The following is a 25498-nucleotide window of genomic DNA, read 5'->3' on the forward strand; positions in this document are numbered from 1 at the left end:
CTGAAAAGTTCATCTGTTCTGTAAAATGAATGTACATAAAGGAGGGTTAAGTCCAGAATGGGAAACTAATTGTCTTTTCTTTGTTGTAATGTAAGTTTTAGAGTTCCTTGAAGCATTTCCAGTGAAGTTGAATCCTTTTGAAGTTGTTTTCAAGATTTCTGAGCCACACTTTCTGCAGGATCAGGAATCACTCAGAGTTTATTGGGGCCACATGGTCCTTTGTCCCAGCAGTGACTGGGATTGAGTCAGTCGTTTGGTTCAACTGTGGCCCCAATACACATTGTTCTATTGCTCTCCTCTGATGGTCTGTTTCTGTGGAATCCTTTGAAATCTGCCGTCTCGTGCTCTCCTCCTGCTAATTCAGATTTTACAACATTGTGACAGACGTATTCCACATCTGGTTTGGTATTTTGGTGTCCTTTCATTGCACTGATCACAAAGAGCCACATCTCCAGTCTGTAGATGTGAAGGTGTTTCAATGCCCACAGCTACAGGAGGGAGATAAAGATCTGGTTTTGTTTTGTTTTACCGTTGTTAATGGCTGGTGGATCCCACAGCACACACCTCCAGACGAGGACATCTACAATGCATATTGGGCCCAGTCTAACCAAGTGACTGGATCACACCTTCAGTCACTATCAGGACTACAACAGATCAAATGTCTGCCAGAAACAACCTGACTGGACTTTCAAACCAGCAGAAAGTGGAGGTCAACATCTTGAAAAACTGCATCAAAAGGATTCTGCTCCCCCTGGCAATGCCACGAAACTCACATTAAGATAAAGACAGTTATTCCACTTTACTGGACTCAGCTGTTCTGTAGGTTTACTCATTTAAAGGAACTTCCTCAGAGTCATGTCAATAACCTGAATATGATCAGTTACACCACGCCTTTTGCTTAAATCTACCAATTTATCTGGCAAATTAGAAACTCAGGTACGTCTGACATTCATGTTGTTCATACGTTCTGGTTGCTGGTAAATATCAGAGCTGAAAACAGGCTGTTTTTGATGAATGTAGATTTAACAGTCCTGTTGAAAACTGTGTGATAAGAGAGAAACGCAGAGATGATGAACAAGGTGGAACTAAAAGCTGAACGTCCTCCTCTGCTGGTGTCCTGATGTGATCGATCAGTGTGATCGTGAGCTTCTAGTTAAAGTTGTGTCACCTGGTTTATATAAAACTGCTTTTATCTGGTCGATCAATGAGCAAATACACAGAACTTTATGTGTTAAACTTTGTCTTCGTGAAACTTAAATATTTCTAGAAACCAAATCATTGCCACAAAAGAAATGTTTTCAGTTTATAGTATAATCAGTTCTGGCATTGAAGGTGAACATAATTTTATAGAATTGTTTCTGATGTTTAAACCAAATGGATTTAAAATGTCTAATATCCTTATTTATGCAGTAATTAACATTTGTTGATGGGTTTTAGGTATAAAATAAAGAAATGGTCTCTTCTGCACTTATCATATTGGCTTTAATGTTTTGATAAAGTCCTCATGAATCAAATCAGGTCATTTTCATGCATTAATAAGATTTCAGCCACAGTGATGAAGCACTTTTTTACAGGTTGAAAACGACATAATTTGAGAATGAAGAAAAGCAGAAATAAAAACAATAATTAATTTCTTGGACAACAAAAATTATGAAAGGATTAAATTGTTGTTTTTCTCCCAATAGAAGTGTATAAAACTCACGCACATTTTAACGAGAGAAAACTACAATTTTTTAAAACACATCAAAAGACACACAAACGATATTTTATCACAACTAACTTCTAAAGCTTAGAAAAAAGAAAATACAATGTGACTCAAACCACAATATGAGCCAATATTTAAAAAGTAAACTAAATTTTAAAAAGAAATGGGAGTCCAACAGAAATCACAGTTCAATATGTCATTCAGTAATCTATGTAGTTATATAAAAATATAAATGTATGTTTTACCCAAAATTAGAATGTTACCCAAAACTTAAACTACAAATTTGCAAACACATCAAAAGATACTCAAACTATATTAATCATTATTAAATTTAAAAGAAAAGAGAAATGCAAATAAAATGTCACTCAAAGCACAATTTCAGCTCACATGTAAACAAAATAAAATAAAGAAATGGAGTCAAACAGAAATCACAGTTTAAAGTTTCATTCAGTAATATATGTAGTTAACGATCAAAGCTAATTTACTATCAGAAAATGAACAGAACACATTCAGAACTGATCTGATGATCAAAGTCATTCAATGTTTCTACAGTAATATTGATCTTTGTCTAAATAATCTGATGATGAACTGATGATTATTCTGATCACAACATAACCATGTCAAACAATACACTGATTGAGAAAGATGTACGGATACAAAGACTGTTTTCTTTATGTCAGTCCAAAGTCTGTTGCTGTTTTCTGTGTTTGTGTTCAGAGTTCACAAAGTCCTGTTGTGGAATCTTCTCCTTGTCTGTGGGTTTTGGAGAGTTTGCATGTTAGTGACAGAGACCATCATCATCTGTTAGTGTTGTTCTACAGTCACACACACCTTCACTGGTAGGATCTTTAGTGGATGATTTGACCAAGTGTAAAAATATGGAAACATCCTCTCAGTGAAAGTGTGTGTGAAGGTGTGTATGTGTGTGTTAGTATCAGGATCAGAGAACGACAGCTTTCCTTTGTTCCAGTCCAGATTCACTCTGATCCTCTGAAACATCTTTTTCACTGAGAGATCAGTCTCTGGATGTGATGGGGACACTGCTGTGTATTCACCGTAATAGAACCGTATTGTCCATAATCCAGGTCGTACATTTCCTTTCCTCTGGACAGATTCTGATAAAACACCCAGTTTCCAGTCTGGACTGTCTCCGACCTCAACATCCCAGCTGTGAGTTCCTGAGTTGAAGCCCTCAGAGCTCAGGACTGAGAAGTGATCTTTAAACCTCTCTGGATTATCAGGAAGCTGCTCTTTATCTCCTCCTCTCACACTGGTCATGTCTTCAGACAGGATGAGGGCTGTATTTGCAGTGTTTGGGTCCAGAATCAGAGGAGTGTAGGAGACCATGTCCTTCATCTTGTTCCAGATGTTGAAGCTCAGGTTGCCCAGATGTTTAGCCTGGTCTATCAGAGCTTCTGAGTGCAGCTGTGGATCCTCCAGCAGGGGGCAGTGCTGGACTCTTTCCACTGCAGCCTCGTAGCTTAGCAAGAATGAGATGTCGTCAGCTCTCAGCTGCTCCTCTGTGGCTCTGACTGTGTCTGAAAGATGTGCTATCTCTCTGCTCAGAGCCTCCATCTTCTCCTTCTTCTGCTCCTCTTCCTCCCTCAGTGCAGCCATCCTGGCCTCCTCTTCCTTCTTTAGAAAGTGGTGAAGCTTCTTGAACTCATCCTGAATCTGCCTCTCTGTGATTCGGGCCTGGAGTTGAATGTGTTGTGTTGTTTGATCAAACTTGACTTTAACTTGTTCAGAAACCTTTAACTTGTTCTTTAAGGGCTCCAGAGTTTCCTGAAGTTGCTTCCTGTGTTGTTGTGCAGCTTCATCGATGGGTCTGAATGTGTGGTTAGAGTGTTTTTCTGAATCTCTGCAAACGACACACACTGGCTGCTGATGGTCCAGACAGTAGAGTTTGAGTTCCTCAGAGTGCAGACTGCAGAGAAACTCTGAACATCTCTGACGTTTATCCTCTAAGAAGCTCTCACACAGATTCCTCAGGACCAGGTTAGAAGGTAATTGACGCTTTAAATGTCGCTGTTTACAAACTGGACACTCACGGTTTGGCTTCTCAGTCCACCAGCTCTGCAGACAGACTTTACAGAAGCTGTGGGTACATGCCAGGATGACAGGATCTTTAAAGATGTCATGGCAGACAGGACAGCAGAGATCCTCCTCTAATCTGGAAGCCATTTAGTCTCTGAGTGAAGCTGAAAACACAGCAGGCCGATGGATGCAACAGGAAATGTGAGAGTCACACTCTGCTCCTTGAAAAGTGTAGAACTGGTTCAGAGTGTGGAGTCGTAACGGCTGAGAGTGTGTCTAGAGCCACAAAGAGGACAACTTGGTTCAATATTCTCCAGCTTTTATCTTCCTCAGCAAAACAAAACCACACTGTAGAAGAGATTAAAACACATTAATCACCTTCTGGTCACCTTTCCTCGTGTACTCTGCTCCCTCAGTAATGCAAATCTATTTTAAAAAGTCAATTTTCAACAACAAATCTCACAACAATGAAAGCAAACCAAATACAAGAGAAATAACAATGCCACTGTTGTAGAATTTTATCACTCCCTGTAAATATCTGTCTCACCCTTCGCGTGAACGCGTTCGACTTACGTTTCACTCTGTGGTCACTGGACAGATTTTCTACTGTACGTTTACTGTTTTTGTTATTGTTTTCGGGTTAAACGTGATGAAGTACTGAACTGTGGACATGTTTCCTGTTGAATATGATTAGGTGACAGGTTTCCCCTCCTCTTCTCATCCATGTGTCCTCTCCACCAGTGTCTAAATGCCATCAGCGAGATCCTCCGCTACTCTCAGCTTTCCTCGTATGAGGACGTCAGGATAGGGTGTAATCACCAAATACTGTTCATATTTCATCAATGTTGTAGACATGTACATAAAATAATTGTGCGCTGAGAAAACTTTCTAGCTCCTTACTTAAAATTGGCCTCCCCTAAAAATGCAAGACGTGATACCAAAATATATCTGGTATTTATGTATAAAGTGTTTAGTATAAATATAGTACTTAAAGCTGCTGTCCGGAGTTTCCGTTTGTTTTCAATTTATGTATCATTTTTTAACAAAGCTTAAATGTGTTAGTCTAGTTCGATACTATAATATAAAGTTAGTATAACGCGATATGAAAATTTATTCCTGAGCTCCGCCTTCCTCTCATAGACCCCCATGTTATTCCAAAAAGCGCCGGTTGCTGCCGACCAATCAAGTTCGAGCTTCAGCTTTGTCATGCTGTCAATCAACGGTTACACGCACAGCGAGCAAGCCCATGCAGAGGTGGGCGAGCTACGCACTACGCAACCGCGCGCACATTTGTTTTGCTTGTGGAGGAGAGAGCATCAGGGCTCAGCAACTTCCAGAAAAGTTACCAATCCCACGGCTTGTCAGGCCAAGAGACTGCAGGACGTTCTTTGGCTCGGGGTGCTCGCCTCGCTCCCCGACCACGGCTTCTATAGCCCGCCTGACGGCTTCGTTTAGATGCCCGACCTCTGGAGGAAGATGTTGGGGCGTCTGGGACATACTCTTCGTCAGAGGAGTCATGCAATTCTGAACTCTAGATAGAAATAAATAAACAATCTAACACATATACACGCGTAAATGCACTAAGCTGAGGGTGACCATATTCTGTTTCTCTGAAAAGAGGACACACTTCCAGCTCGTGCGCGAAAAATTTTCAGTCCCCCCCCCCCCCCCCTCAATTTTTAGGGGTTTTCCGTGGGTCAGGGGGCTTTGTGCTTCAAACTCAGTTAAACAGATATTCTGAATTTCCCAGAAAAGAACACTTTACCTGGATATACAGAAAAATAGCCCAAAACACTCACAAACAGTTGCTTTATAAATAATATATTTATTAATTTAAAGCAATTCTCCTAAACAATATAATCAGTCACATACAAATATGGTATGCTCTAGTCTTTAATAGTTATTGACTCAAGCTGTGTAGGAACACATGTATTCAGATGTTTAACAAAATAAGAAATAATCATCTCTCTTAAGTCTGACACTTACACCTTAGTTAGGAAAAGTGAGGTAGAGTACCATTCTTCAAAATAACCTTCCAATTATCAATTATGTAAAAATAGAAATAATGCCTCAAAATATTAAACAAAAAGAAAAAAGAGAGGAAGCCTATTCTTCAATGTTCAGTTAGCCCATTCTTCAAAATAATGTGTCTAATGGCAAATGAAAAAAATATAGAAATAATGCCTCAAGTCAACAGTCCTTTTTTTTCCTTCTTTTTCCTTTTCTTATTAGCTACAGAGACATAAGTCCCAGCTTTGCAGACTGTACATTCTGCCTCCCATTTGACACGACCCGGACGAAAACAGGGGTACTTTTTTCGCATTTCATCAATGAAATGACTTTTGCGTTTCGGCATTTTCTTTCGGTTCGAGTGTTCTCTCGCAGTGTGCCTACCTGCCTGTCAGCCTGCGAGGAGTGAGTGAGTGTGGAGCGTTCCGGGGTTCGGCTCAAACTCCGCCTCTCAGAGCGTGTTTCCAAAAGAACCATTCAACGTGAATGGTAACCGGCTCATTAATATTTATGTCCGTCGGATTACCAGCCAATCACAAAGCGCGTTCATCAGCCGGCTCATTAATATTTATGTACGGCTCATTAATATTTATGAAAAGGGAAAGTGCCGTATCCGTAGGCCACGGGCTACGGGTACGGGTCCGTATCTGTAGACACTACCATGATAAATACACTGGTCTGTGACGCGCTCAAGCTAGGCAAGATCAAAAACCCGGACATTTGAAGGACTTTATAAACCCCGGCCGGACAGCCCGGACAGCCTCTCAAAAGAGGACATGTCCGGGCAAAAGAGGACGTATGGTCACCCTAACTAAGCTTGATAAACAACGTCATCGAGAGGGATACACGAGTGTAATCACATATTGAAACTTTACTCGTTAGTCCTAGCAGATTCATGTTATTTTGGTATTAGGACAAGTTAGACTCAATACAGCATTCTAACGTAATTCCTTTATTATTTACTAAATGTACTAAATGCAGAAGAGGGGAAAACAGCAAAACAGGCCATATGCTGCAGCACTCCGGGCACTTCTCTCATGTACTGCGCGCGTGCACAAATAAAGGACCGAAATCAGAGGGAGGGGGGGTGGGACCAACAGCGTTTTGGGAGATGCTGCGATTCAAACTCCGGACAGCAGCTTTAAGTATAGAGTCATTTATTATTGTTGTTATTTTATTGGACCAGTTAACAATAGAATAGAATAGGAATTCTTTATTTATCCCACACCTGGGAAATTATTTGCTACAACAGCAAAAACACCAAATCACAACAAGTTAAAAAAAAAAGACATTGTAAATTATAGTCTGTAAAAAAAGTGACTACACTGTGGCAGATTAAGAACAGAATGACTGTTTCAAAACTAGGACTACAACAGAAATATGCAGGTTGAGTTAAGTGTGCAGGTTGTATGACATGAAATAAAAAAAATCTGGAGTCAGACTTTGTTGGGTCACTTCACAAAATCTAACCAAGTGACAACCTCCAAATTTTCTCAGCTGGAACATCTGGACCTCTGCTGCTGCTGTATGAAGTATCAAGTATGTAGTCATCACAGCGGGGGTGCTGTAGGGGGAGTCAGATTATGTTAGCCGACCCAACAAAATCTGACTCCCCTACAACTTCAATCCCATAATGATTAGATACTTGATACTGTATACTGGATTTTTCCAGGGAGTAGAAAATTCTACAACACCTCATTGGCCACGTTTACATGAAGTTTTTCAGTTCAAAATAATTAATTCGGATTAAAGTTTGTGCTTCGCATTTACATGGAAATATTAATTCTGATTTAAGGTTTACATGGACCGCACATTTATCCCGTCATATATGGATTATATGTAAAAGCACTGTGTTTACTATTTACGACACCTGCTTTACAGCATTACCTACACACGTGGACAAAGTTGTTGGTACCCCTCAGTTAAAGAAGGAAAAACCCACAATTCTCACTGAAATCACTTGAAACTCACAAAAGTAACAATAAATAAAAATTTATTGAAAATTAAATAATCAAAAACAGCCATTACTTTTGAATTGTTGATTAACATAATTATTTAAAAAAAACAAACTAAAGAAACAGGCCTGGACAAAAATGATGGTACCTCTATAAAAGATTGAAAACTATTTGACCAGAGTGACATGATTAACTCAGGTGTGTCATTTAATTGACATCACAGGTGTTTCCAAACTCATAATCAGTCAGTCTGCCTATTTAAAGGGAGACAAGTAGTCACCCTGCTGTTTGGTGAAAAGGTGTGTACCACACTGAACATGGACAACAGAAAGCGAAGGAGAGAATTGTCCCAGGACATCCGAAAAAAAATTATAGACAAACATCTTAAAGGTAAAGGCTATAAGACCATCTCTAAACAGCTTGAAGTTCCTGTGACAACAGTGGCTCATATTATTCAGAAGTTCAAGACCCACGGGACAGTAGCAAACCTCCCTGGACGTGGCCGCAAGAGGAAAATTGATGACAAATTGAAGAGACGGATCGTTGGAATTGTATCCAAAGAGCCCAGAGCAACCTCCAAAGAAATTAAAGGTGAACTCCAAGGCCAAGGTACATCAGTGTCAGATCGCACCATTCGTCGTTGTTTGAGCCAAAGTGGACTTCATGGGAGACGACCAAGGAGGACACCACTGCTGAAAAAAACTCATAAAAAAGCCAGACTGGAATTTGCAAAAATGCATGTTGACAAGCCACAAAGCTTCTGGGAGAATGTCCTTTGGACAGATGAGACCAAACTGGAGCTTTTTGGCAAGGCACATCAACTCTATGTTCATAGACTCAAAAACCAAGCATACGAAGAAAAGAACACTGTCCCTACGGTGAAACATGGAGGAGGCTCAGTAATGTTTTGGGGCTGCTTTGCTGCATCTGGCACAGGGTGTCTTGAAAGTGTGCAAGGTACGATGAAATCTGAAGACTATCAAGGCATTCTGGAGAGAAATGTGCTGCCTCGTGTCAGAAAGCTTGGTCTCAGTCGCAGGTCATGGGTCTTCCAACAGGACAACGATCCAAAACACACAGCCAAAAACACCCAAGAATGGCTGAGAGAAAAGCGTTGGACTATTCTAAAGTGGCCTTCTATGAGCCCAGATCTGAATCCCATTGAACATATGTGGAAGGAGCCGAAACATGCCATTTGGAGAAGACACCCATCAAACCTGAGACAACTGGAGCTGTTTGCTCATGAGGAGTGGGCCAAAATACCTGTTGACAGCTGCAGAACGCTCATTGACAAATACAGAAATCGTTTAATTGCAGTGATTGCCTCAAAAGGTTGTGCAACAAAATATTAAGTTATGGGTACCATCATTTTTGTCCAGCCCTATTTCATTAGTTTGTTTTTTTAAATAATTATGTTAATCAACAATTCAAAAGTGATGGCTGATTTTGATTATTTAATTTTCAATAAATTTTTATTTATTGTTACTTTTGTGAGTTTCAAGTGATTTCAGTGAGAATTGTGGGTTTTTCCTTCTTTAACTGAGGGGTACCAACAATTTTGTCCACGTGTGTACCTGATGTACTGCAGCTAAGGTCCCGTGCTCAGTCTGTTGTTGTCATACAGTGCCTATCATAAGTATTCACCCCCTTTGATGTTTTACCCTTTTATTGCTTTCATAAATCAATCATGGTCAATAAAATGTAGCTTTTTTAACAAAAACAATTATTGGAAAAAACTCTTGAATGTCAAAGTGAAAACAGATTTCTATAAAATAATGTTAATGAAAGAAAATTATATAAATGAAAATAATTGTTTGCATAATTATTCACCCCCTTCAAGTCAGTATTTAGTAGATGCACCTTTGGCTGCAATCACAGCAGTGAGTCTGTGTGGATAGGTCTCAGTCAGTCTTGCACATCTGCCCACTGCAATTTTGCTCCATTCTTCTTTGCAAAACTGCTCAAGCTCTGTCAGGTTGCGCGGGTATCGGGCACGAACAGCCCTTTTCAAGTCCAGCCACATATTCTCTATAGGATTGAGGTCTGGGCTTTGACTCGGCCACTCCAGAACATTTACCTGGTTCTTTTTTAACCATTCCTGTGTAGCTTTTGCAGTATGTTTTGGATCATTGTCTTGCTGGAAAATAAATCTTCTCCCAAGACGTAGTTATCTTGCAGACTGAAAAAGATTGTCCACCAGGATTTCAGTGTATTTTGCAGCATTCATGCTGCCCTCTATCTTTACAAGCCTTCCAGGTCCAGTTGCTGAGAAACATCCTCACAGCATGATGCTGCCACCACCATGCTTCACAGTGGGGATGGTGTGTTTTTGGTGATGTGCAGTGTTTGGTTTCCGCCAAACATGACGTCTTGTCTGATGGCCAAAAAACTCAATTTTGGTCTCATCAGACCAAAGAATCTTCTTGCACTTGACCATGGAGTCTTCCACGTGCTTTCTGGCAAACTCTAGTCGAGATCTAATATGACTTTTCTTCAACAGTGGCTTTCTCATTGCCACTCTCCCATAAAGCTTTGACCGGTGAAGAACCCGGGCAGCAGTTGCTACATGCACAGTCTCTCCCATCTCAGCAGCTGAAGCTTGTAACTCCTTCAGAGTAGTTGGTGGCTTCTCTCACTAGCCCAGGAGGAGAGTTATTGTGTCTAGGTTGTATCAATGGGACCGTAGGCTACAAAGGCAAAGACTACATGTCCAAAATATATGTTGTGCATGGGCAAAAGGTTAACAATCTGCTCAGCCATTCCCTGTCAGTTGAAATGAACCTCATGAGGAGAGTTGATGAGATTGCAACTAACACAGGCAAACAGCAGCAGCCATATGGTGAACATGGCACTTTAAAGACTGAACTAGTTAAAATTGAGCTAAGAGAAGACGCTGTGCCATATGCTGTACACACTGCACGGCAAGTGCCCTTCCCCATGCTACAAAAGGTGAACTGGTGAGAATGGAGCAAAATGGTGCCATCAAACGCATGACAACCAACTGAATGGTGCGCTCCCATGGTCCCGGTTGAGAAGAGGAAAACAAACAGGGCCCGAATCTGTGTAGACTTGACAAAACTAAACAAGTCAGTTAAAAGAGAGCGCTACATTCTGCCAACCCCTGATGAGATAACCTCCAAACTAAGCGGCGCCACGGTGTTCTCATCTCTGCTGCTAGCAGATTCTGGCAGATTGCCCTGCATCCGGACAGCTGTAAGCTAACAACGTTTATAACACCATTCAGCAGGTATTGCTTTAAGAGGCTACCCTTTGGCATCACAAGTGCACCTGAAATCTTCCAACATAAAATGCTAGAAACTCTGGAAGGTTTGGAAAGCATGGAGGCTTTCATGGGTGACATCTTGGGGTATGGGTCAACCATGGAGGAACACGACACTCGTTTGGATAAAGTGTTCCGTCGAATCGAATCAGCTGGCCTCAAGCTCAATAAAGAAAATTGCTCCTTGAAGCAGAACCAGCTGTGGTTCCTGGGTCACCTGATTGACCACTCTGGGGTAAGGCCAGACCCTGAGAAAGTTGAAGCAATCAGCCAGCTGCCCCCACCACAAAATGTACAAGAACTGAAACGAGTGCTTGGCATGGCCAATTATCTAGGCAAATACATCCCTGCCCTTGCCACCATTGGCCAACCCCTGTATGAGCTATTAAGACCAAGAGCACCTGTACCTGGGGTCCTTCACAGCAGTCAGCTTTCGAGAACATCAAAAGTATGCTAACAACAGCACCGGTTCTCGCCTTTTATGACATCGGCAAACCAACCACCGTGTCCGCCGATGCAAGCAGCTAAGGCTTAGGGGCCGTACTCCTTCAGCTTCATGGAGAAGTGTGGAAACCAGTCGCCTACTGCTCCCGGCGCCTGAGAGAGCTGTGCAAACTGCTAAGAAAATCCTCAAGCAGGACGATCGGCTAAAAGCTCTCATGTGCTACCGATCAACACCCTGCTCCACTACAGGAGTCAGTCCTGCTGAGCTTCTAATGGGTAGAAAGATTCGCACAAATCTGCCGTCATCTGCGTCATCATCTGGACAATCCTCCACAACCTGCAGCCTTACACCCACCAGCTGAGAGTACTTTGGTGGAGCCTCTTCCATCTCCGGACTCTATCACTTCAGAGACTGCATTCTCTGTTCCTGTTTGGGTTTTCGCTGACACGCACACACCTACTATTTCGCCAATGACTGTTAGTGTGTGCAAACCCGTGAAGAGACTGGACCTGTAGTAGGGCTGGGCGATATGGACCAAAAGTCATATCCCGATATATTTAGGCTGAATATCGATATACGATATATATCCCGATATTTTTTTCCGCAAAGTGAACGCAAATGTTCAGTCAAAGTCAAAGCCATATATGACATGTCACAAGTAGTTTTATTGAAACCGGGTATTTCAGTGAACAGTGGCAAAATGAAATGAATAAATAATACACAGGTTTCTTCACCTGGTTCATGAAAAAATGCTCAGTTGTTCAAATAATAAAATGTAAACATAAATACTGTAGTAACAAGAGGAGTACCCTTTTTGAAATTAAAGTTCCATAAGGTGCACATTTAAATAAAAGTATATCTTAAATAAAAATAGCCTATACAATAAAATAGGTCAATCTTTTTCTGAAATTAATCCATTCATGAGAAGTTTGACTCTGGTTTCACTTTAACACACATACAACTAAGTGTTTCCCAAAATCAAGCTTTAGAAATACTCTACATCATAATATATAATTATTTTCTTGTTTCATAGTTTATTTTTTAATCAACACCAGTCCTAATCTTGTTTTTGTTCTTAATATTTATGCTATTTTTTAATACTACTTAACATTTTTAGTCCACTAAAAACTCCACAATGTTTAGGCTTATGTATTAACATTAGTTTCTAGTTATTTTTGCAGTTTGCGCTTTCAATCCAGAGAAAAAACTAGAGTCTATCATAATAGCTAAATATATGTTACTTGATGATATCAACAGGCTAACCAGCATTTTAAAGTCATAATTACCTCACCTTTACCTGCTGTAACATTAAAGTGGTAAACACATCAGTGCATCACTAATTCTTATCCAATAATCTAATAAATATGGTTAACTACACGCTGTTTTCAGCTCCCAGTCTTGAATGAACTGTCACGCTCATGTACGGCTCACAAGTCCTGCTTGACCACATGTCGCTGGCCAACGCAAAATGGGTCACGTTAGCAAGATGGTCAGCAAGGCTCTGCCTGACTTCGGTGTACATTTGTGGGAGTGCTTCTCGTGCAAAGTAGTTGCGGCTGGGAAGCTCATATCTCGGGTCCATAGTTTTCAGTAGCTTTTTGAATCCAACTTGTTCCACAGTTGCGACAGGGACCATATCTTTAGCAATGTGATAGGACACCGCTTTCGTTATAGTACACCACTTGTCACTTGTCTTTTCATAAGGCACACTGCAGAAAATGAGGCTTGCAGCGAGCTTTGTTTCGGGGCTGAAGCCTTTCCGGGTTGTGGATGGCTTGCGGCTGGGACTTCTGCAGCGCGCAGCTTCACACATTCTTCGTATTGCAGTTTGTGCCACTGTTTTAGGTGGTGAAAAAGATTAGTAGTGCTTCCACCCCTGGCTGCAACTTGTTTATCGCACATCCTACATATGATGTGATTTTGTTGCTCATCTGACACTTTAAAGCCAAACCGTCTCCAAATTACTGAGCCACTGCTTTTTCTTTTACAAACCAATTCCTCCGTCACGCGTTCTGCAGCCATTGTTGCTTACTCCATGCTTGTTGAAGAGTGCCAGTGTCTCCTCCTGCCCCTTCCCCCTCTGTGCACGAAAGAGGAGGGGCACGCAGAGCAGTGCAGAGAGCTCCGGGTCAGCCGCGCAGCAGAGAAAGGATCACAGCGCAAATCTGAACTATATCGATGTATACGATATAGTCTAATTCCATATCGCATTTAAAAATATATCGATATAATTTCGATATCGACATATCGCCCAGCCCTAACCTGTAGTCTCTTTGTTGTGCATTGTGCACTATATGGCCTTTGGGGGGAGCAGGATGGAGGAAAACGTAAAAAAAAAAGACTGGATTACTATGGAGTTTGCAATGGATTGTTTGAAATGTTCATTACTTTGTTGCGCTTTAATGCATTTATTCCAGCAAATTGCAATTAGAGCAGCTACATTTCTGACCCTGTTTATTACATAGGAAATCCCCATTTCATGTGTTTTCAGAGAAAAATAGGGAGGAAAGCTAAATAAGTCAGTACAGGTCTAAAGGCTACAAGTTTCTGATTATATTAAGGTTGCGTGGACTGAATATTTTGAGTGAATTTGGAGATACATCAGCTAAACAATTTAAGATGGAATTGCCAATTGAATGTTATTGCACTTTAGCATAGAATTATATTTACTTGAAAGGGGGAGATGCCATATATGGATTATATGTAAAAGCACTGTGTTTACTATTTACAACACTTTACGTCACCTGCTTTACGGCATTACCTACCTGATGTACTGCAGCTACGGTCCGCGCTCAGTCTGTTGTTGTCATATATACATCCAACCTGCACATTAGTGTTGTGCCTCTTTTGCAAACAATATAAACACTCGTCATTCCAAATCCCCCTTCCTTAATTCCGCTTTAACGCCTGGGCGATGGAACAGATTCTGATTGGACAGGGAGTGAACGTGACGTATCCCTGTTTACAGGAAGAAAATAAACTCCATTTGCTGCAGCATTTCTTTTCCCCAACAACATGGAGGAACAACTAATAAGTATGCTTTTTGCTTTGCTTTTTATTGTCGTTTTGAAACAGCAACTCGACAATGGCGTACTACTTCTGTTGCATCACTTGAGAACGAGAAGAGAGACTACCAGAGAAGGAGCCAAGTATGCACGGAATGATCGGAATTAAGTAAAGCGGAATTAACGGTGTACATGAATAGAACGTACACAGGAATTAGTTTATTCGGACTCAACATCGGAATAAATCAGGTAATTTATTCGGAATTAACTTTTTAATTCGGAATTAAGTGTTTACGAGAAGATTTTAAAGCGGAATTAACTTTAATTCCGAATTAAAGAGGAAATGAAGGTCTCATGTAAACGTGGCCATTAACACAGGGCATCAGAGTGGAGTGACTGAATGGAAACAAAACTTATCATTTAAAATAAAACACATACCTGTAGAAGAGATTCCTACACATTAATGGGGTTCTGGTCACCTTTCCTCATGCACTCTGCTCCTAAACATGCAAACAAGAACAGAGTTTAGACGAGCTGCGCTGCGTGAGTACAGACACTCTGCAGACAAACCGCCAAAAAAGTGAAAACAAAAACGTCTATAAAACTTATAATAATGGTCAAAACAACACAAAACAGCTCGAAAACATAATAATATACAACAGTAATCAAAATGCAGCAGAGACTTCAACATAAATGGATAAATCTATAAAGAAAACAGCACGACATCACAGCAGTACTTTGTTCCACAACTTACCCTCAGCAGCAGCAGAACGACACTGTGGGGGTTGGTGAGAAACTACGGAAGCCCAGGAGACACAGACAAGGCAGAGTGCAGAAAGGCAATTCTCACAGGCAAACTCAATAAAACAATGGCAAATAAAAATAAGTCATTTAGATAAAATACACAAATACTAAACATAACATCAACAAACATTAATCGGAAATAATAATTAATAAAATGCATTTTTAACTATGTTACACATAAAGAACTTTCAGTCTCTAAATTCACTTTCATTCACTCAAAGTAAATGTCTACAAAGGTCCTAACTAGCCTGCTACCAGATTAACGACTGTTATCAGATGTTGTCTCTTCATCCCTTCATCTCAGAACAATATATTACACCATGATATTGAACAGAATATTACATGGTATTAATCCTGTTTTCTTCCTTCCCTGTTTCCTCACTCACAGCTTTCTTTGTTTTATGTTGTTTTCTTGTTTTAATGTGCATCTTTGTGTGTCATAGTTAGTAACTGATGATCTTCTTGTAACAATAAATGTACATGAACATAAGTTTAGTGTCTCTATTGTTTCGTTCGTCACATTTCAGTCTCTAACTTGTACAGATTCCAGCTGCTGAGCTTTTTTATAATTAACTATTTATTATTTTGCAAACAAGCACAAATGATATTATGAACAAATAACCAAGTGAAATGACAGAAAAGAAGAAAAACAAACAAAAAACAACCCAAACAAAAATATAGAAATGCAAAAGCACACACCACCACACTGACACCGCTCAATAATCAATTATACACCAAATGCAGATCACTGACATAGTCACACCAAATTTTCCATCAGTTCGAAGCCAACCAGTCTGTAAAGGGGTTCCATGTGAGTTTCTGTTGGTCCAGTCTTTCTAGTAGAGAGTACGTCACCGTCTCATACGCAGCTAGCTGTGCCATTCTTCATAAGTGGAGATTATTTTTTCCTCCAGTATCTTAGCAGCATCCGTTTATCTGTTGTGAGAGCCAAAATAATCCACCTTTTTTTTCAAAATATGAAAAGTCATTGTCCTGAAGCTCCGTGGTCGATCCCAACATAGATTTTTACAGAGATTTGAAACTTTTTGTGCAGGACTTCAAATATGATCTGCTGAATGTTGTTCCACCAGTCTTTAAGTGCGGGGCATGTCCAGAGTACATGGAGTACAGAGGCACCACTTCCATCACATCTCCAACAAGAGTCTGCTGGTATCAAGTTCCATTTATGAAGTTGTTCTGGTCTCCGATGCCATCTGTGTATTATTTTCAGCTGAATGACATTGAGATGGTGGACTCATACAAATACCTGGGCGTTCACCTCCACAACAAACTGGGCTGGTCACACAACACAGAGGTTCTGTATAACAAGGGCCAAAGTCGTCTCCACCTGCTGAGGAGACTGAGGTCCTTTGGAGTGTGCAGGACTCTAATCCGGTAATTTTATAACTCTGTGGTAGCATCTGCTATCTTCTATGCAGTAATCTGCTGGGGAGCAGGGAGAACTGAAAGGGACAGAAAGAGACTGAACAGACTGGTCAGGAGGGCCAGTTCTGTCTTGGACTGTTCCCTGGACTCCACAGAGGAGGTGGGTGAGAGGAGGATGCATGCAAAGCTCACATCCATCATGGACAATCCCTCTCACCCGCTGCATGACACTGTGGGGTCTTTAAGCAGCTCCTTCAGCAGCAGACTAAAACACACACCATGCCAGGAGCAGCACTATTGGAGGTCATTCATCGCATCTGCTGTAAGAATGTAGAACGCTGGCATCACTGGCTGATGTTGACATAAACTGAAGTCATATCATACCACCCAAACCATAATCATTTGCACAGACATTCTTGCACTGCTACATCTTTGCACTTTTTAAACTTGTTTTTTCAAGCCATTTTATATAGCATTGTGCTGCAGTGTGTCAGTACTGTAGACATTCATCCTCACTTCTCAACCCTGTACATTTTGTAAATATTATTACTACTATTTTTATTATTATTTTATTTCTATTCTACGTTTATTGCTGCTGTAACAATGTGAATTTCCCCTGGTATGGGGAGAAATAAAGGACTTATGTATGAACCTATTACCCATTTCTTCGTACATTGTTTTGATATTCTTTAAACATGATTCCCAATCCTCAGTAGATATGTCCACCTCCATATCCCCTGCATAGTGTTTCTTAACCTTGAATAAGGGGTCACATAGTTGTACCTGTAACAGCTCGTTAATCTTACGGGAAATACCCCTCCCTGAGTTTGATTTAATCAGCAGCTCTTCAACTGGCCTACCCACAGGGCAGGTAAGCTGAACTCCTAACCATTTAGGCAGGACACTTCATATTTGGACATACCTCCAGTAATGATTACGTGGCAATTTATATCTATCCATTACTTGGTTAAAGCTTAAGAAGTGTTTGGTATTGCTGTCGAATAAATGTAAAATATAGATTATCCCTGCTTTTCTCTAGTTTCTGTCTAGTTGGCTGTTTTTTTCTCCAGTTCAAATTTGCTTATTATTCCATAGAGGCGAATGAGGGGTTGTGAAGAAGTCCCAACGGCCTGCTCTATGGAAATGATGCCAAATTAATTTAGTGTTTTCAATAATGGGGTTATCATTCTGTAGTGGTAGTTTTGTGCCAAACAACTCAGACTAAGGGAATAGGCCTACACTAACTTCAGCCTCTATTTGGAACCAACTTGGATTATCTCCTATCTTGTCACTAGGCAGCCATGTCCTTATGTGCTTCATATTAAAAGCCCAGCAGTACCATCTAAAGTTGGAAAGTGAAAATCCCCCTTTCTTTGTGTAGGCCTGTAGTTTCCTTATTCCTAAACGGTGATGCGAGTTGCCCCAGAAAGTCTAAAATAAGAGTGTTATGATCCCTAAAGTGGGACTCTGGGATATTCAGAGGAAGGTGAGATAACATATAGATCGCAGGTGCAGTCATCATTTTAATGAAGTTTATTTTACCCCAGAGTGAAAGATGGATTTTAGTCCACCTACTAAAGTCTGATTTCATTTTCTGAAGCAATGGGTTGACGTTCTCTCAGACCACATCTTCATAACGTGGAGTATCTGAATGCCTAAATATCTGATACCTTTCGAAGCCCACCGAAATTTCCACCGGTGGAAGAGGGTAGATGGGCAGTAGCCTGATGGCCTCAGACTTGTCCCAGTTAATGCGATATCCAGATAAAAGCGTGAACTCTTCAATACAGTTTAATAATGTGGGTATGGATTTTTCTGGTTGTGTTAGTAGCACTAACATATCATCTGGAATACTTGAATTATGTTCATATAATTATAAGGTAACATTATTTGTTCTATCCCGACAAATCAGTAAAAAAGGATGTGAAGGACGAGATATTCATTTCACACGACGTAGTTTCATTAGTCACAAAAACCACCGTAGACATCACATTACACATTGTACAAGAGCGACTCAAAAAGGACAGGACACTGAGACAACGCACAAACCTCCCAGTAGATGACATCGTCACATTACTCCGTTTTGTTGCCACATCCACCTATTTTCAGTTTAAAGGAATAATTTACAGTCAGAAACAAGGTTTTGCAATGGGAGATCCACTATCGGCAATAATGAGTAATTCTTTCATGGAGGACCTGGAAACAAAAGCCATCCACACACTGCAGACCCACACTCTGGAAAAGATACGTCGATGACATCCTGGAAATAATAAAATCTGGACACACACAAGAACTCATAGACCATCTGAACAACATGGACGACACAGGAAATATACAATTCACAAATGAAGAAGAAATAAACTGGACTATTTCATTTTTGGACATGAACATACACCACAAAGCAGACAGCAGCCTTAAAATAACAGTTTACAGAAAACCTACACACACAGACCAGTACCTCCTCTGGACATCAGAACATCCCACAGCACACAAACTATCAGCAGTCAGAACACTTTATGAACAAACCAGCATCATAACAGATGATAAAGACAGACAGGAGGAGGAAACACAAATCAAGAACGCACTCACACACTGTCAATACACCATATGGGCCATAAACAAAGGAAAACAACAAGCCAAAAACAAAAGGAAACAAAAACAAAACGCACACAAAACTAGACAATAAAAACAAAGGCATAATCACCATTCCATATATCCGTGGGATAACAGAACCCATACAATGCATAATGAAGAAACACAACATCAACACAGCAGTTAACCACACACAAAACTCCGGCAGCTATAAGTCCACCTTAAAAGACAAAATAGAACCGGACAATAAATACAACAATTTTTATGAAATTCCCTACAAATCATGTGAAAAAACATACATTGGCAAAACAAGCAGATCAGTACAAGAAGAAAGGAGCACCAGAAAGAATGTGAAAAGGAAACAAAGAAAACAACTGAACAACTCACAAGAACACAAAAAGGAAAAACCCAATCAAGAAAACAAAAAATCAGCCATCACGGATCACTGTAAAAGAAATAACCACATCATGGACTGGGACAGAGGGAGGACTGTAACGTCAGAGACCAATAAATACCAACAATAGATTAAGGAGGCCACTGAGATCAGGAAACAGGCGAGCTGCTCCATGAACCAGGACAAGGAGGCCCACACTCTCTCACATACCTGGGACTCCATCCTCCAGAGACCACTGGACGGTGGGGGGCATAGCCGGTCTGACAGATTCTGACAGATCTGTCAGACCGGTCGCCTGATAAAAAGGACATGACAGCACATGTCAGATGACGCTCTGATGAAGACGGAAGATGCAGTTGAAACATGTCAGCAATGTAAAACCGTCCTTTCTTCACTGATTTGTCGGTATAGAAAAAATTATGTTGTCGTCTGCATACAGTAAAAGTTTGTGATGTACACTGCCCAATGTGATCCCGTGTATGTCTAAATGGCTCCTCAATTTCTGCGCTAAAGGGTCCAAGGCAAACACGAACAAGCTCAGAGTGAAAGGACAGCCCTTTCTTGTGGACCTGTACAGCTGGAATGGATTAGATATAAGACCATTTGTTAAAACACAGGCATGGGGGTGTCATAAAAGGCTTTTATCCATGTTATAAAGTTTTGTCCAAAACCACATCTTCTGAGTGTTTCAAAAAGATAACTCCACTCTACACAGTCAAATGCCTTAGCGACGTCTAGTGACAAAGCAGTTGTTGGATGAGTAGAGTCATATGCTAAATGCTGTAAATTCATTAGTCGTCTAATATTCATCCATCCATTGTCTATACACCGCTTTATCCTCACTAGGTTCACAAGGGGTGCTGGAGTCTATCTCAGCTGACTCGGGCGAAGGCAGTGGACACCCTGGACAGGTCACCAGTCTGTCGCAGGGCTACATATACAGACACACAATCACACTCACATTCACACCTACGGACAATTTAGAGTAGCCAATTAACCTCAGCATATTTTTGGACTGTGGGAGGAAGCCGGAGTGCCCGGAGAAAACCCACGCATGCACAGGGAGAACATACAAACTCCATGCAGAAAGATCCCAGGCCCAGGTCAGGATCTGAACCAAGGATCTTCTTGCTGCAAGGCGAAAGTGCTAACCACTACTCCACTGTGCAGCCCCCGTCTAGTATTATCAGAGCTATAATGATTTGGGATGAAGCCTGATTGATCCAAGTGAATTACACTCCCAATGACTTTTGACAGGCGATTTGCTTATATTTAGGGTCTAAATCGTCTTTCCCTTTTTATGAATAAAAGATAGAACTGCAGTGTGCATGGACTGTGATAAGGTACCAGCTTTAAATGCGTCAGAGGAAACTTCGAGCAATATAGTTCTTACAATGTCTTCAAATGATCTATAAAAGTCAGCAGGTAGTCCATCCAGCTCTGGAGATTTATTTGGTGGCATGTTTAGCTATTGAGATTTTATAAATATAACTTTCAACCTAAATAATTTCTCTGACTATTCCTGAGGCTCCTCTTGATGGTGCAACAAAAGGTGTTTCATATGCAGCACAGCTACAGTAACTTGAAGCATTTTATTGGTTGAATATAAGTTAGACATTAAAATATTTCTCCATAGACATTTAGATGCCCCGTTGAGCAGGCATTTTCCCTTCACTTACTTTTCAGGCTTGTCATTTGGGCTTTAATGTTTTAATACAGTCCTCATCAATCAAATCAGGTCATTTTCATGCATTAATAACATTTCAGCCACAGTGTTGAAAGTGATGGGTTAAAATTTACAATATTTGACAATTTTGAGCAGCAATAACTAATTAACTGGACAACAAAAAGGACAAAATTACTGTTCTCCTCACACTGGAAATACATAAAACCCATGTATGATACAATCCAATTTTTAACAAGAAAGCAAATTGCAATTTTCCAAACACATGAAAAGACTAAATCCATACCTACTATTGAACAAACCTCAGTTGTCACAGGAGAAGCAGCAACACAAACCAAATCAGAGGACATCTTTTCACAAATGAGATAAAATGGTTAGATTGAACCTTGATGGGACAATAAGAGCACACAAGTTATCACTAAATATAAGTTTATTTCACAGAACTAAAAGGCAAATTCACCCAGGAATCAACAAATCAAATCAAAACAAGGTGTCCTGACTCCACCCACCAGACTCCTGCAGAGAGTCTGGCACCTCATTAAAAAGGAGCTTCCAGCAGAAACAGCAGCTAAAATGTAGCATTTCAAACCATGAATCACTGCATCAGAAAAATAACGTGTTTCTGAATGTGAAAGCATTAAAACATATTGTAGCAGACGGCAAAAATAACATAACAAACCAGAAAATATTCAGAATATGGGCTCTGGAACTCCTGCTTGCAACACTGGTGGTGATGTTGAAAAGACTGTTCACATGACAGAAGTGATGACAGCTGGATTCTCTACATGGAAATAGAAGCTGCTGATTAAACAGAGTCAGAATGATGCTGGAGGAAAGATGCAGAACTGGATTCTGAATGTTTCAGCACAGAGTACTTTCAGGGTTAAAGGTGGAAGCTCTTCCTGATGGTGCTGTTAAGGCGGCGTTAAGGTTGAAACTTTATATCAAACTCCTTAAAACACAAGTTTGTTTTGATAATCAGCAAAAATTCCATTCTTCATCATGACATTTCAAATAACAGCAAATGACAAAATTATTCTTATTCAAAGAGCAACATAAACTTCTGTTTAACAAATTAAAGGGAAAGAAATGTTATCCAGCAATACAGTTAACTAAGTACCACAACTAATTTACTTTTGATGAATGAATAGAACATATATATTCAGAACAACTAAAGATGTCCAGAACAGTCTGGGGTGGCTCTCTAGAAAATTAAACGAGTTCAAAATCCAGAAAACAAATTTTTAGGAAACCCTTACGGGTGTTAAAACCCAAACTAAAGGGGTTCAAAAACAAAAGACAGACCAAATAGCAGTCCAAAGATTGATAAAAAAATTTACATAGTTCGAAGGGCAGATGGGGAGCACTGGAGGATAGCAACAGAGATGGAGCTCTTCAAAGGGCCAGGCAGTAGGCCTATGGCTGTGGAGGCCGAACCCCTCTGGAGGCCGGCGGTGGATGAGGTGGAGGAGGCGGAGGAGGCTGAAACACTGTTGAGGTTGGCGGCGGAGGAGGCGTAAACACTCTTGAGGTCGAAAGTGGACAAGGCGGAAGAGGCTGAAACACGCTTGAGGCCGGCGGAGGAGGAGGCTGAGGAGGCTGAAACACTCTTGAGGTCGAAAGCGGACAAGGCGGAGGAGGCTGAAACACTCTTGAGGCCGGCGGAGGAGGCTGAAACACTCTTGAGGTCGAAAGCGGACAAGGCGGAGGAGGCTGAAACACTCTTGAGGCCGGCGGAGGAGGCTGAAACACTCTTGAGGTCGAAAGTGGACAAGGCGGAGGAGGCTGAAACACGCTTGAGGCCGGCGGAGGAGGAGGCTGAGGAGGCTGAAACACTCTTGAGGTCGAAAGCGGACAAGGCGGAAGAGGCTGAAACACGCTTGAGGCCGGCAGAGGAGGAGGCGGAGGAGGTTGAAACACTCTTGAGGTCGAAAGTGGACAAGGCGGAGGAGGCTGAAACACTCTTGAGGCCGGCGGAGGAAGCTGAAACACTCTTGAGGTCGAAAGCGGATGAGGTGGAGGAGGCGGAGGAGGCGTAAACACTCTTGAGGCCAGCAGTGGAGGAGGCGGAGGAGGCGTAAACACTCTTGAGGTCGAAAGCGGATGAGGTGGAGGAGGCGGAGGAGGCGTAAACACTCTTGAGGTCGAAAGCGGATGAGGTGGAGGAGGCGGAGGAGGCGTAAACACTCTTGAGGCCAGCAGTGGAGGAGGCGGAGGAGGTGTAAACACTCTTGAGGTCGAAAGCGGATGAGGTGGAGGAGGCGGAGGAGGCGTAAACACTCTTGAGGTCGAAAGCGGATGAGGTGGAGGAGGCGGAGGAGGCGTAAACACTCTTGAGGTCGAAAGCGGATGAGGTGGAGGAGGCGGAGGAGGCGTAAACACTCTTGAGGCCAGCAGTGGAGGAGGCGGAGGAGGTGTAAACACTCTTGAGGTCGAAAGCGGATGAGGTGGAGGAGGCGGAGGAAGCGTAAACACTCTTGAGGCCAGCAGCGGAGGAGGCGGAGGAGGCTGAAACACTCTTGAGGCCGGCAGTGGAGGAGGCAGAGGAGGCGGAGGAGGCGTAAACCCTCTTGAGGCCTGTGGCAGAGGAGGCCCAACCCATCCGCGGGAGGCCAGCGGTGAATGAGAGAGATCTTCAGTCAAGATGAGTTCTGATCCAGCAGTGTTTGGGTCCAGAATCAGAGGAGTGTAGGAGACCATGTCTTTCATGCTGTTCCAGATGTTGAAGCTCAGGTTGCCCACATGTTTGGCCTGGTCTATCAGAGCTCCTGAGTGCAGCTGTGGATCCTCCAGCAGGGGGCAGTGCTGGATTACTTCCACTGCAGCCTTGCAGTTTAGCAGAAATGAGACGTCTTCAGCTCTCAGCTGCTCCTCTGTGGCTCTGACTGTGTCTGAAAGATGTGCTATCTCTCTGCTCACAGCCTCCATCTTCTCCTTCATCATCCCAGTCTTCTGCTCCTCTTCCTCCCTCAGTGCAGCCATCCTGGCCTCCTCTTCCTTCTTTAGAAACTGGTGAAGCTTCTTGAACTCATCCTGAATCTGCCTCTCTGTGTTTCGGGCCTGGACCTGAATGTGTTGTGCTGTTTGATCAAACTTGACTTTAACTTGTTCAGAAACCTTTAACTTGTTCTTTAAGGGCTCCAGAGTTTCCTGAAGTTGCTTCCTGTGTTGTTGTGCAGCTTCATTGATGGGTCTGAATGTGTGGTTGGAGTGTTTTTCTGAATCTCTGCAGATGAGACACACTGGCTGCTGATGGTCCAGACAGAAGAGTTTGAGTTCCTCAGAATGCAGACTGCAGAGAGACTCTGAACATCTCTGACGTTTATCCTGTAAGAAACTCTCACACAGATTCCTCAGGGCTAAGTTAGGAGGTAATCGATTATTTGAATGTCTTCTTTCACAAACTGGACACTCACGGTTTGGATTCCTTGTCCACCAGCTCTGCAGACAGACTTTACAGAAGCTGTGGCTACATGACAGGATGACAGGATCTTTAAAGATGTCATGGCAGACAGGACAGCAGAGATCCTCCTCTAATCTGGAAGCCATTTAGTCTCTGAGTGAAGCTGAAAACACAGCAGGCCGACAGCTGCAACAGCAAATGTGAGAGTCACACTCTGCTCCTTGAAAAGTGTAGAACTGGTTCAGAGTGTGGAGTCAGCAGCAGGTTGAAGTGGCAGCATTCCAGTATCTCCAGTGTTTACTGTGTTTCCAGTATTCCCAGTATTCTCTCAAGCATCAGTAAAAGTTGTGGTTTGAGTCTGAAGGTGAATCTTGTCGTCTGTTTGTCAATGTTTCTTGTCAGTGAGGCAGAATAACAACCTGTTTCCTGGTTTGTACAGTAGAATACAGTCAGAGATCAGAGTTCAAATACAGCAGGCAATGAGCCAGCAGCATCTGTAGATCAGTAACTGAATCAGACGTCAGCAGATTCTGAGCCGATCGCTTCAAAGTATGCTGAAAGCATTCAAGTAGGATGTCTGTGTAGGTTCTCATTCATCCAGGTCATGGTTATCCAAAGTAGTTTAAATCAATCCACTGGACTTTAAGAAAGTTCCTTGAAGACGTTTCACCTCTCATCCAAGATGCTTCTTCAGTTCTGGTGGTGGTTGGCTGACAGTAGTCAGATGAGTTTTGGTATCTGACTCACAACGATGGTCGTTGTGATTATGGTTGTTGTGATTCCAGTAGGATAAGAAAT

General features: G+C 41.7%; 1 protein-coding gene across 2 annotated transcripts; it reads right to left on the bottom strand.

Annotated features, from left to right (window-relative positions):
- Window positions 1-1460: 1460 nt before the first annotated feature.
- On the bottom strand, window positions 1461-15176 carry LOC127535347 (nuclear factor 7, brain-like). 2 transcript variants are annotated; one of them, XM_051953178.1, is made up of 2 exons: window positions 14876-15176; window positions 1461-4018 (listed from the first exon to the last, which is right to left on the bottom strand). In XM_051953178.1, exon 2 carries the CDS (start codon window positions 3887-3889, stop codon window positions 2510-2512), a length of 1380 nt encoding a protein of 459 aa, XP_051809138.1. In that variant the 5' UTR covers window positions 3890-4018; window positions 14876-15176; the 3' UTR covers window positions 1461-2509. The 2 variants fall into 2 exon arrangements, with proteins under 2 accessions (XP_051809138.1, XP_051809137.1); XM_051953177.1 differs by having other exon boundaries at window positions 1461-4090.
- Window positions 15177-25498: the final 10322 nt, after the last annotated feature.

This window comes from Acanthochromis polyacanthus, chromosome 9, assembly GCF_021347895.1.
Source record: "Acanthochromis polyacanthus isolate Apoly-LR-REF ecotype Palm Island chromosome 9, KAUST_Apoly_ChrSc, whole genome shotgun sequence".
Lineage (NCBI taxonomy): Eukaryota > Metazoa > Chordata > Actinopteri > Pomacentridae > Acanthochromis > Acanthochromis polyacanthus.